Genomic DNA, 13,298 nt, shown 5'->3' on the forward strand with positions numbered 1-13,298 from the left:
AAATTGCATTTACTACATTTCTTGTCTGGGAGAAATTTGGAAAGTTTCAACGGTGTTATATATGCCCGATGGGCTGTGAACAGGTGGTTGCGTCTTAATCATGATGGCTTCACAACTTTATGAAGGAGCGCAAAGGATCTTAACCATACCTCCTCACACTGAAAGCCAGTCACCTCTCCCCACAGCTCATCTGGGAGGGTAAAATCCCCATCGATTTCATCCTTCAGCTGCCAATACCAAAAGGCCACCTCCTTGCCGCCCCTAGGTCTTTCCACTAGCAACTGCTCCAGGTAGCTTGACTTCCCAAAGTGTACGTCTTTACACCCCTGAGCCCTCCCCCAGCTTTCCAGCTGGAAGAATTTAAATCTGGAAAGCGCTGGACCTATGCGATCGTGTAATTCATCCCAAGCTATTACTGATCCTTCCGCCATTAACTCTCCCCATCTAGTAATCCCAGCCTCCTCTAATGAAGAGGATAAGCTGTCCCTTAGGCACACCGGTAGTCCCGGAAAATCCCATATAGGTGCGAAATTAGAATAGTAGGACAGCCCCAGTCTTTTTCTAATGGCTAACCATCCCTTAGCCCATGACTGTAAGATTTTTAGCCTTATTTTTTTAAAGAATTTCTGGCTCCCAAACTTAAACAGAAATCCATCAGCTGGTAGATTTGCTCCGGTTAACATGGCTTTATACATCGTCCCCCCAGGAAGATTAGATGGTGTTTTTAGAATCATCCTGGAATAAGATAACTGAAAGGCCCATGCGTAGTATACTAAGTCAGGTAGGGCAAGACCTCCCTTTTCCCTCCTCCTCCTCAACTTCTTCCATGCAATTCTAGTAGATTTGTAATTCCAAATAAAGGGATTGATCTCTCGCTGACACTTGTCAATCATCTTGACATCAAACCCCAAAGGAATGGCGCCCAAAATAAATGTGAACTTGGGGAGAATACACATTTTTATTAGGTTCACCCTACCCTTTATAGAGAGTGGCAGGTGAGTCCAAGATTTCAGTAGGCCCTTACATTCCTTGGATATTCGATCTAAATTAGCTTATGCAATAGTACCGATGTCTTGGGTAATTCGGGTCCCAAGATAGCGCATAGAGGTGGTGATATTTATGCCTAACCGTAAATCTGGAATATTCCACACCATAACCTCAGTCTTGCTTGAGTTGATATTATAGCCCGAGACATTGCCAAACTCTTCTGCCCTTTAGATCACAGCAGGGAAAGACATTACCGGGTCCGAGGTAAAGATTAAAATATCGTCAGCATATAGTGCTGTCTGCCTTTCCCACTCCTTAAATTTAAACGATGGAATATTTTCGTCTGCCCGCAAAACCTGAGCAAACGGCTCAATATATAAATTGAAAAGGAGGGGATAGAGCGGACAGCCCTGCCTCGTACCTCTAGTGATCTTAAAGGGTTCTGTCAAGACCCCATTAATCAGCAACCTAGCCGAAGGGGCCCCATAAAGCAAGGCAATGTTTCTGCAAAAGCCCTTCCCAAAGTTAAACTTTTTTAGTACATCATTCAGATAGGGCCAATTGACCCTATCAAAGGCCTTTGCCGCGTCAAGAGTGAGGGTGGCCAGTGGAAGGGAAAAAGCAGAGGCAATATCTATTGCCCCTACCAAGTCGTGTGTAAGGTCCGAGAGATAGCGCCCTTTGATAAAACCTTTCTGGTCTTGATGGACAATGGTGCCTATTACTCTTCCCAATCTTACTGACATTATGGCGGCTAAGGTCTTATAGTCACTGTTCAGCAACGATATTGGCCTGTAGGACCCACAGTCCGAAACATCCTTCCCTGGTTTGGGGATGAGAACAATTGTGGCCTCACCCCACGATTTTGGCGGTAGCATCCCTTCTCTTAGGATACCATTAAAAAGGGTTGTCAATACTTGGACGATAGCATACCCCAAAGCTCTATAGATCTCTCCAGGAAGCCCGTCTGGGCCAGATGCTTTCCCTTTTTTTGTTTGCCGTATTGCTTCCCTCACCTCTGCCTCCGTTATTACAGTCTCTAGGCTGTTGCTCTGTGCTCTTGAGAGAGTTGGAAGCATAATCCCTTCCAGCCACGTATCCCTTGCCGTCTGATCATTAGGTAGCTCTTCCCTATAGATTGCCTCAAAAAATTCAAAAAAGGCATTGCCAATCTCTAGATTTGATACCCTTGGCGCCGCCTCCCCATCTACCTTGATTTCTCTAATGTATTTTAGGGCTTGGTCAGATTTTATTTTCCATGCCAATACCCTGCCCGCGGCCTCTCCAAACTCGAAGTGGGAAATCTTACATGCTTTCCACCTTTTGTTAACCCTCTCTTGTAAGATGTTTTCTAGTTGGAGCTTTAGCTCAGCTAGTTTTCTGTTCCCCTAAGGAACCTAGAGACTGCCCTAGTTTTGACTCAATATCCTTCATTTCCTGTTCCAAACCGGTTATCATCTCCTTGTATTTTTTACTCCGATGGGAGGCCCTGCTAGTGATACACCTTCTTAAAAAGGCCTTGAAGGCCTCCCAGACCACAGCCAGGGTTGAGGATTCAAGATTTATTTTAAAAAATGCAGTTGTTTCTGCGGCCAGAAAGTTGACTTCTTCTTCCTCAAGTAGGAGTGTCCGGTCAAATGACCATGATGGATGTTCCATCCTGCTGTCGGATCTAAGGGTAAAAGCAAGAGCCGAATGATCCGACAGATGAGAAGGGAGATACTCTATCGCTATCAAGGTGTCTTTCAGATTATAGCTGAACAGAGCGTAATCGATTCTAGATTTGTGCTTGAATCGACTATTCCGGAAGGAAACCCCCATTTTACTACCTGCTCTTTCCCTCCATAGATCCGCCAGGCCAAGCTGGGTCATAATTGCTATAAGGGTTTGCCTGGACCTTGGTGAACTACAGGCTCTCGAATTTACTGATTTATCCAACCTAGGATTCAGCACGATGTTAAAATCGCCCATCCAGATCACCGGATCCTGAGAAAGTACCAGATGATTCCTAATGGTATCCAGATGCGTTGGATCATCTGAATTAGGGCCATAATAGCCCACCAAGGTACAGCTCCGACCAGCCAACAAGAGACTCAGTATCAACCATCTCCCTGTATGGTCTTCTATGTGATCCAGAATTTGGGCTTTAGCAGCTTTTTTGAAGATAAATAGAACCCCCCTGAAATTAGCATTATGATCGGTAGAACAGAATTTATCAACCCATCTCTGTTTTTTAAGTATCTCTGCGGCCTCTATTTTAATAAGATGTGACTCCTGGATGGCGATGATCTGCGCGGGAGAGTCCCTCAAGTACTGCATAATACGTTCCCGCCTACTTCTCACGCGCAGACCGTTGACATTCCAGGACATATAGTGAAGAAGTGTCATGGTGCCTCATCTATCCCCTGCTCCTCCACCTTTCCCAACAGCCCCTGAGGTAGTCCTAACATTAACATTTTAGAATTCTGATGTTGGACAAGTGTCAGAAATAAACATGCTATAGTATAGCAAGAGGCAGACTTATGAGGATTTTTTGCTATTTTCCCCCTCCCTCCCTTCTCCCACCCCCCCCTGGAAAACCCACCCCTACTTACTCTGGCCTGATGGGTAGCCAGATTTACGCCTCCAACAGCCCTCCACCATTAACGCCACCCTGCTGCTATGATGGCTGCTTGGTTTTACAAAACATTTTGGTCTGAGCCCACTCCACAGACCTTCCATCTTGGGGAGCCACTGCTTTGGTATCTGTTCAGTGGTGTGGAATCGATGAGAAAAAATAAGTTGCTTACCTTTCTGGTGGATACTTTATCTAACCACAGATTCCTCACTGCCCTCCCATCTCAAGTTTCTTGAGAGTGGTCTCTTTTTAACATCTAAAGAGGTCCCAAGTTAGTATTCTGCACATCGTTGCCAATTATTTTTCAAACTCCGCTTTTGAGGTCGCAGAAAGGGTAAAGATCAGAAACTGGCATCAGTGCCTGGAGTGGTCATTAAATGAGGCTCCACTCTGTCGTTTCTGAGGCAGTGTGCAGCCAACGCAGAGCTTTACCACACCACCGAGCAGCGCGTAGGAGCACTGCTAGAAAAAAATCCCCAGATCCAGTCTGGCTCCTGGAAGATATTCTAAAGTCAGGAATCTGGAGTTAGAGTATCCACCAGAAAGTGTTACCAAAGGTAAGTAACTTGTTTTCCTGGAATATAACATAGAACACTTCCTAAGGTAGGTTTAAAATTAAATAGGGTATTCGGTTAGAATGAAGTAGTATCTTATGCTCAGGGACACCACCGTTAAACAACAATATCCATTCTCCTACTTCATTCTAGTGTCACAAAGCTGACTTCTCGGGATGTTGCGTACGTGCTCCTGCATGTGACAGGCACAGTGTTGGCCCACTTAGAGCACTAAATAACACTACAAAACTCCTTCACTTCACTAATGAGGTACATCACTATTGTTTCATTTAACATTCAAGTTAGATTTTTTTAGTAGCTTTCAACCAAGAGCACGTCATCAAAATTTTCACTTGCTTGATCAATGGCACTCAACTCCGTAGAATGAAGAAGGTTCAAGGAATGCCCAATCTTTGACTGTTAATTTGGAGTGACAGGGATCTGACATAATTACATGTTGGCAAATATGGGCTGGCATGCTTCTGAAGAAACATGATTCAGATATTTGTTCAAATAAAATGCAATATTTCAGCAAAATGTAGAGATAAATGTCATGTTTTGTTGTTGTTTTTTTTTAGCAAATGGATGTCTTTTTTGCTTTCAAATTAGGTGTGGGTGGAACTTGCGATGTTTAACTCCTTGGAATTCGCGGAGTTGCATAAAAACTCAGAAAGATTCCACAGAGTTCGGCCAACGGGCAGAAATATGCATGTCTTGCTTTTCTCACTGCAATTTGGCGCCAGTACTTCGCGCAGCTTTGAAAATCAGCACCACACGCAGGAGTGCACTGCCATTCGAGTTGATTTGCTGCTGTTCTAGTAGAAAATCTACTTGAGCAGCAGCAAATCTACTCGAGACGCAGCCCTCTTAAGTGACTGCCCGCATAAGGGGAAGCTAAATCTCACTTGCATTTCTGGAGCCTCGCGAGAAGAAATTCCACCGCGTGGTGATTGGTGAAATTTGTCCAGTACTCTCTGTTACAAAAGTAACGCAGAGCCGCCAAATTCCACCAAATCCGCCCACCCCTAGTTCAAGTGATAAAGTGTACACTGACATTTTTAAGCGCATCCATAGTGAGAACACAGACCTGCTATACATAATAAGAACATAGATCTTGTAAATTACCAAAGACCTCATTTTCTTATTGCATGATGTTGGCTACAAACCCAGCAGTATATATATATGCCAGATTTTGTGTGTACTTAAAATATGACAGAAATGTGTAGTAATAGTCTCAATTGACGCTTGGAGACAGTCCGCGTTTAAGTTTTAAATAAAAAAACATGCTATTGCCCGAAACGTTACCTATCTGTTGGCGGTTGGCGCCAGGCCCTTCCCCTCCACCCCCGGGCAGTGTGAATCTAAACATGCACCTGGCAGAAGGTATTGGAGCGCGGTGCTTCCTGTCACGCAGCCTGCTACCGCCGGTGTAGTGCAAGCTCGGCTTCAGGCCTCGTTTTTCACAGCCTCGCTTTGAGGCCATGTACGGGTCAGACCACGGGAGCTTCCGTAGCCCGCTCCACACTGTCAACGGGGAGTGGGCCTGGCGTCTGACTCGCCTGTACAGACCGAATCTGTATGATGCAACGAATGTCGGTGAACCCCCTTGGAACAAGGACCAACCTCCTTTAAGCTTAGGATGTCAAGATGAAATAGGAAGGTCTTATATACCTTCTGGTAGTGCCGGGCACTTAAAAAATACTGGAAAGGCGCACAAGCGATTAGTATTCCCTATGGATGTCCATATGGTCCTTAATATTATATTCATACATCTAAATACAAAAAATGTGTAAATACACGAAATATAAAATCATTACCTGCAAGTAAACAGAGATCAAAGTGGGATATGGCATGTATAACTCCTTATCACCACATCAGTCAGGTCCTCCCCGTCTTATAGGTATTTACTGGTAAGAGGAAGAGTACAAAATCAGACCAGTACCAAAAGCAAAATGCTATCTAAGATGGATACAATCACACCCAGTGAGGTCTACTGTTATGTAAACATCCTTTATAACCCAAGTAAACAGTGGGCTGATATTAATCTAATCTGCTGGGAGAAATTGCGGGACAACTAGTTCTGTGGAAAAGTGCTCTTTCAAAGGTAATAAAAGCTGAAATACGATATAAAACGAAAGGGGCACCATAATGTGCGCCAGGACCACGAGTGTCACAATATAAACCCACCCACATAAGGTGTATGCAACTTTATACCGGACAGACAGATGGACTGCTACCAGGAGCAGACAGTTTTCTGTGAGATAGACGTTTGAGACTACAGGCATGGTTAGGTGGGCAGAGGGGTGCTCCGGACAGCAGGCACCTTTATAGGGGGCATCCACCAGCAGGCAGGGGGGGCTGGAGACTTGACAAGGGGCAATAGAGGGATGCTGCCAAGAGCAGACAGGCTCCCATGGAGAAGAGGGGTGGTACTACCGGCAGCTTTAGGGGGCAGAGCGGTGGTCGCGGCAGAGACGAAATGGAGTCAAGTTATAATAAAAAAAAAAGCATTCCATAAGAAAGAAAATAAAGAGGGCTTACCTGAGACCCACAAACAGCTGCATACATACCGGGCAAAACACTCCTTTAACGACGCTGCACGGAACGGCCACGGGCCCGGGGGGGCCTGTAAAAGGAACAAAAACAAGCATTAGACAACAAAACAGAGACAAGATGGCTTACCTGAGACCCGCAAACTGCTGCATACATACCGGGCTAAACACTCCTTGCACGACGCTGCACGGAAGGGCCACGGGCCAGGGAGGGACCTGTAAAAGGAACAAAAACAAGCATTAGACAACAAACAGAGACAAGATGGCTTACCTGAGACCCGCAAACAGCTGCATACACACCGGGCAAAACACTCCTTGCACGACGCTGCACGGAACGGCCACGGGCCGGGGGGGACCTGTAAAAGGAACAAAAACAAGCATTAGACAACAAACAGAGAAAAGATGGCTTACCTGAGACCCGCAAACTGCTGCAAACATACCGGGCAAAACACTCCTTGCACGACGCGCCACGGAAGGGCCACGGGCCGGGGGGGGACCTGTAAAATGAACAAAAACAAGCATTAGACAACAAAACAGAGACAAGATTGCTTACCTGACACCCAGAAAGTGCTGCATACATAGCGGGCAAAACACTCCTTGCACGACGCTGCACGGAACGGCCACGGGCCGGGGGGGGGGAGAATCTGTAAAAGGAACAAAAACAAGCATTAGACAACGAACAGAGACAAGATGGCTTACCTGAGACCCCCAAACAGCTGCATACATACTGGGCAAAACACTCCTTGCACGACGCTGCACGGAACGGCCACGGGCCGGGGGGGACCTGTAAAAGGAACAAAAACAAGCATTAGACAACAAAACAGAGACAAGATTGCTTACCTGAGACCCGCAAACAGCTGCATACATACCGGGCAAAACACTCCTTGAACGACGCTGCATGGAACGGCCACGGGCCGGGGGGGACCTGTAAAAGGAACAAAAACAAGCATTAGACACAAAACAGAGATAAGATGGCTTACCTGAGACCCGCAAACTGCTGCATACATACCGGGCAAAACACTCCTTGCACGACGCTGCACGGAAGGGCCACGGGCCGGGGGGGGACCTGTAAAAGGAACAAAAACAAGCATTAGACAACAAACAGAGACAAGATGGCTTACCTGAGACCCAGAAAGTGCTGCATACATACCGGGCAAAACACTCCTTGCGCGGGCACACGGACAGCGGAAGGGGGGGGTGGAACGGGCAAACGTACAGCGGGACGGGGGCGGGTTAGCGGGCACACGGACAGCGGGAGGGGGGCGGGAACGGACAGCGGGACATCGCGCAACCCACCCCTGCAAAGGACACTTCCGAAATGGCGAAAACAAAACTTAAAAAAAATAAAATAAAAGCACCGCCCACCGCCGCATGACGTGGGCAAAATGCGAAAAACTTTTGGGAACGCCCACGAATCTGGTCCGGCCATGACGGACAGATCTCTGTTCCAATGGCTAGCCTCCATTTATGGAGCTAGCCAATGGAACAGAGGGGCGGGACTACACACACACGCACACACACACACACACACACTGTAAACATAAGATTTCGCCTGTGCGAAAGCCTGCTGCGCAGCTTTCGGCGAGGCGAAACCTAAAAAGTGCAGCTGGCATCCACCGGCAACCAGTGGTACAAATGAAACTGCACCGACAAGCAGGAAATATTGTGCAGTTCTCCACAACCACTTAAGCCTAGTGCTGACAGTTATGCACGGCACTCAGTACTGACACCATTAGCCAGTCCTGACTTTGTAACCAGCTGAGCATATTTCCCACATTAAGAATAAAAACGAAACTTCACTGAATGCAATTTGTTCATCTTTTGACTTGAAAAGCTTTACTGGGTGAAGGTGCACAAGACGGGGCAGCTAACAAGCAGGCAAGCACAGAAGAAGCCTGTGGAGACTGCCCAGATCTCAGAGGTGAAAATCAAACGGTAAATACATGGCCATTAGCCTCATCGAACCTGCCTTGTTCTGCTGTAAACGCTGCTAAAGCCGGCTGCCCAATGCCTTGTGTTACTCTGGCACTAAAGTGTCAGGTGCTGCGTGGAACCTCCGACAAGAGCAGCGAGGACAGGTGATGCCAATGCTGGCTAGGAGTGTGTTACCCTATTCCCACAGTATGCACCATTCTTATTTCAGAAGACTGATACAGAGGTGTATATAACATGGGGCACCACTTAGCGGAGAGCTCAGTAGGATGTATGTTTTAAGAGACTGGCAATGAAAATGTTTTTGACATCTCCAGTCTTTTAAAGGTTACATACAAACTGGCCCTCTGCTAGGAATAAAGCATAGTTGCCACTTGGTCAACTATGTTTGGTCGCCATTTCTATTAAGGTTTTCTAACAAACATTTCTGACTTTTTTGATCTGGAACTTTTGTTTTTAATATACGTCAAAAATCCCTGTATGTAAAGAACTAACAACCATGGACTCCAAAATGTCTTTGAAATGATTATCTGCATTGTTTGTACACAAAATAAACAATGTTCTTGTGCACTGCCACCACTGCATTATAACCTCTGCAGTTAAGCATATGATGACACTTCAGTACACACCAAACACCCATGTTACATAACTTTCCCAAACCCCAAAGAGACACCAAAGCCTCAAATGGCACAGAACAGCAGCACAGCAGCCCCCCATACCATAATGCTCCATGACAGTTTAAGAGCTAATAGGCTCCATATCACACAAAACCTGTCTTAGCTTTGCCGCACTGCATAGGAACTCGTGGCAAAAAGCCTTTAAAACACACACTGCATGTTCCCAGATCACACCCCAGAGCAAGATACCTCTCGCTTCACACCTGCTCACTGCACACTGGCCACTCTTTCTCCCTTTTATCCATGCATACAAACTCACAGCTACAGGACACTTTCATATTTAAACAACCCTTGGTAAAGCCAAGTGGTTTTGTTTTCGCTGTGGAAAGTGTGCGTAATAGGCGTCTGTGTGTTTTCTCTAGCTATCCTCGAAAGCAAATCCCATAATGTAGCAAAATCTTGGGCTACCATAATGTGGAAGCTGGGGGTAGTGTCCCCATGCAGAATAGGCTGCTTAGGCAGAGTTCAGCTGCACCATTAAATAGTGTTATTAGTCAGTAAACACAGTTAACCTTGTAAGTCGTGAACTTTAAAAGCATACAAGAGCAAAATATTTCATAGTATATACTTCTCTCAATGGGCTAGATTTTTGATGCATCTTTAAGATTTCCTATGTGATGCACGTCTTTACTTTGTGAACAAAAGACAGCTGTAAACGTCGCATGTTGTAACGATGAAATACAACAAATTCATTTGCATGGGCTATTGGTGGTTAACACTCTGTCTTTATGACTGGCTAACATACTCAAACAGTGAGCACTTATTTAATAGAAAAACATAACCTAGCAATACAAATGTCAGCAAAGTAAAAATAAACAGTGCATTCTCTCTCTGGTCTAGTCCCGGAACTACTCAATACCCCATCACCAAAACTGAGCAGGGAGGCAAATGAGACCATGTACCCATTCACATAATGCCATGGCCTGGGTGAGCAGCCAGTCCAAGCAAAGGAACCCCATGCTGATCGTTCACTACATATGTTTAGTGGAGTATCCTTTAAGCTAATGTTTAAGAATAGCAAATAGGATTTTCTGTATTAATGGTGGTGTGTTTTTCTGACCTACAAATCTTTCTTGGTGTCTTGCAGAAAGGGATTCATGAGTGGAACTTCAGCGCAGCCTCCATCCGAGGAGTAAGGCAAGTTTTCATTTGTATTCATTTTTTGCATGTGTTACATATTCCTCGAATATCTGCCACATCGCTGGTGTTAGTGGATTGTTTGCATGCTGATCCCTGTCTTGAAGCCGGTATGGTTTGTCAGGTTAGTAGACCCAGCAGTAAGATTGTGCTTACGGAGCTGATGCTCAAGATGGTCCACATGAAGACTGTTCTTTAGAAAAGGCAGATTTGAGTAGCATCTGAAGTATCTATTTTAGATGGTAGAATATCAAGAGGTATAGAATAAAAAAAACATGAATGTAATGAATCCATCCACAGAGAGAGTACATTTTTTATAAAGCACTAGCCATGACTAACAATCATTGGCAAAACCAATATGTCTGAGTATAATGTGCTAACACATGCATTGTTTGCACCTTAAAGTGAGACACACTCAATAGGGAGCCAGCAGGAGCGGACCGAGAAGGGTATGATTGTAAAGCAGTTCTTCGTGCTTTTCAGTGTAAGCACTGTAGCGGAGATGGAAGGATGCAACCAAACAGTCCAGGGAAGTGTTCATCTTGTATCAAAAAGAAGGGGGAGTGAGATGATATACTGGGTTCGCTTCCCCAACAAGCATTTCATTCACAAAGTGTCCTGGTTATGTCATGGTGACCAAATCTCCACTGAAGAAAACCCTCACTCACCAGGGTTACCCGTTGGTGGCATGCTTAACCATCGGGTACATCCTGTTCCGCTCTGAAAGCAGGTAAATTATATCCTCCTTTCCTATTTTCCTCCCTTTTTAACCATACCGACCAGAGGTCAGAATAAATAGGAGAAACCTACTAGCCAGATATTTTTAAATTACACTCCAGCACAAACCCCCCCACTCATTTTTAACACATTATTTGTCATTGTACAAAATCAAAAAATGCTCCAGAATAGTCCCTAGGTTGCAGCACACCTTGATCTGTAGCGGAATGGGATGGACCCGATGATGAAGCATGCCACCAAGGGGCAATGCTGGTGGGTGAGGGTTTTACAAGAAAGTTGGTCCGCTTGACATAGCTGGGTTTCTTTTTGTGAATAGAGTATTCAACTTGACCTAATGTTATTGACTAAGTCAAGAAATGATTGACAAAAGCTCCAGCCAATAGCTGAATTAGGCTGATAGAAATTCAGTGGTTGAAAGGGGCGGACCAAAAACCCACTCTGTGTATAATGGTGACAGTAGGTCTGTGTGACAACTTTGCTGTCAAAACCTAAATCTAAAAAGGAGTTTCAGTGTGCTTGAGTTGGATGAGATGGAGCCAAGATAACTTAACTGCTAATGAAAAAATAAGTGTCACACGAGCAAACAAGATTTTGGCACTTAGAGTGGTAAAAAGCCTGACATTATCATGCAGGGAATAAGGCAGGGTCACAATCTTGTCTGTTTAAAACAGAAGGTGAAAAAAAGCTTTGTTTAGCGGTGCCTGGTGTGGAAAGTGGGTGATTAGATGTTTTTGATATAGAAACGTGAAACCAGTTGTGTTAAAATATTTAGGACAAGCTGAGGAACTGGAGGTTCCAATTAGGGAGCAAGAAGTTAAATATGCATTTAAAGGATTGGCAAGAGGTGAAACACTAGACAGCGACAGACTGCCATCTGAATTTTATAAAATGTACCTGAAACTACTAGTTCCACACACCTGCAAGAAATATACCAAACTAATAAAGAACATGGATGGTCCGCCCCAAAACCAAAAAGGCAATCATGGTGGCCATTCCCAAACCAGACAGCGACCTGCTAGATGCTGTGGCATGCCGACCTTTATCATTGATAATCTTGGCTTGTAAGATACTAGGGACAGTACTAGCAAATCTCAATTTTTCACCCAACAGGAGCATCTGTCTAAATGTAAGTAAACAGTTCCATATGTTATCAAATGATTCTCAACGGCAACTCTGTCTTCCATCGACTTGCAAAGCCATTTGACTCTTTAAGTTAAGACTAGTTTTTGCAGTCTTATTTGAAATGTGGTTTGAAAATTAAAGGAGTTGCATATGACTCCTACAATTAAATGCGATTCTTTAGAGTCAGAACGCAAAGTCACTTCAGTCGCCCTGCTGGTGCAGAAGGAGACGAGGCAAGGGTGTCCATTCCTCTCCTTTAAGAGCTGGACATAGAGCCACTGATTTCACTGATGAGGATTGAAGGCATAAATAGGGGCATATAAGATTGCATGGATCCATACATTCCATTTCTCTGTTTGCAGATGATGTACTTCTGTATCTTCACACTGCTCCAAAAAATCTTACAGGTGCCCTGTCAAAATTACAATTTTGTAAAACCTGCCCAGTCTCAAAGTTAATAGGGTCAAATCCTAGCTATTTTCTGTATGGCTGATCACAGCAGACCTTTGTGGACAAGACCTGTCTGAGGCACCATTAGAGTGTAAAATAGAAACATTGAAGTACTTAGGAGTACAAATAAACAGCAAAATGCACAAGACCGTTGATGGAAACATTGCAAAAACTTTTGTCGAAATCTTGAAACAATTGGGCATACTGGAAGAAGTTCCCGCTGTTGACAGTGGTTTGGATAACACCCTCACAACATTGTTTACTACATCATCTTGTGAACATTCCAGTGAAACTGCCTAAATCCCTATTTAAGGCATTACATAACATTTATTACTGAGAGAACTATTTTGAGCGGTAGGCAGATGCATCTAAGTGTTGTGTAAGATTGAATTGGCAATTACTGAAGGCTGACGGGGTGCACCTGATTAGAGTATCACTGGGCAGCACAACTGCAGTGGGTGATGGGGTGTTTCTCAGATAGGGATAACGAAGAGGCCCAGTACTTACCGTGGCCATTAGGTGGACAAGCTTT

General features: G+C 44.8%; 1 protein-coding gene across 2 annotated transcripts in view; it reads left to right on the forward strand.

Annotated features, from left to right (window-relative positions):
* Positions 1–13,298, forward strand: part of MAP3K5 (mitogen-activated protein kinase kinase kinase 5) — a 1,111,277-nt gene that overhangs the window by 726,605 nt on the left and 371,374 nt on the right. For both annotated transcript variants that reach the window (XM_078649188.1, XM_078649189.1), the window contains exon 12: positions 10,407–10,456. In XM_078649188.1, the coding sequence (XP_078505314.1) occupies positions 10,407–10,456 (50 nt within the window). The remainder of the gene's footprint in view (positions 1–10,406; positions 10,457–13,298) is intronic.

This window comes from Lissotriton helveticus, chromosome 6 (genome assembly GCF_964261635.1).
Source record: "Lissotriton helveticus chromosome 6, aLisHel1.1, whole genome shotgun sequence".
NCBI classification, from domain to species: domain Eukaryota; kingdom Metazoa; phylum Chordata; class Amphibia; order Caudata; family Salamandridae; genus Lissotriton; species Lissotriton helveticus.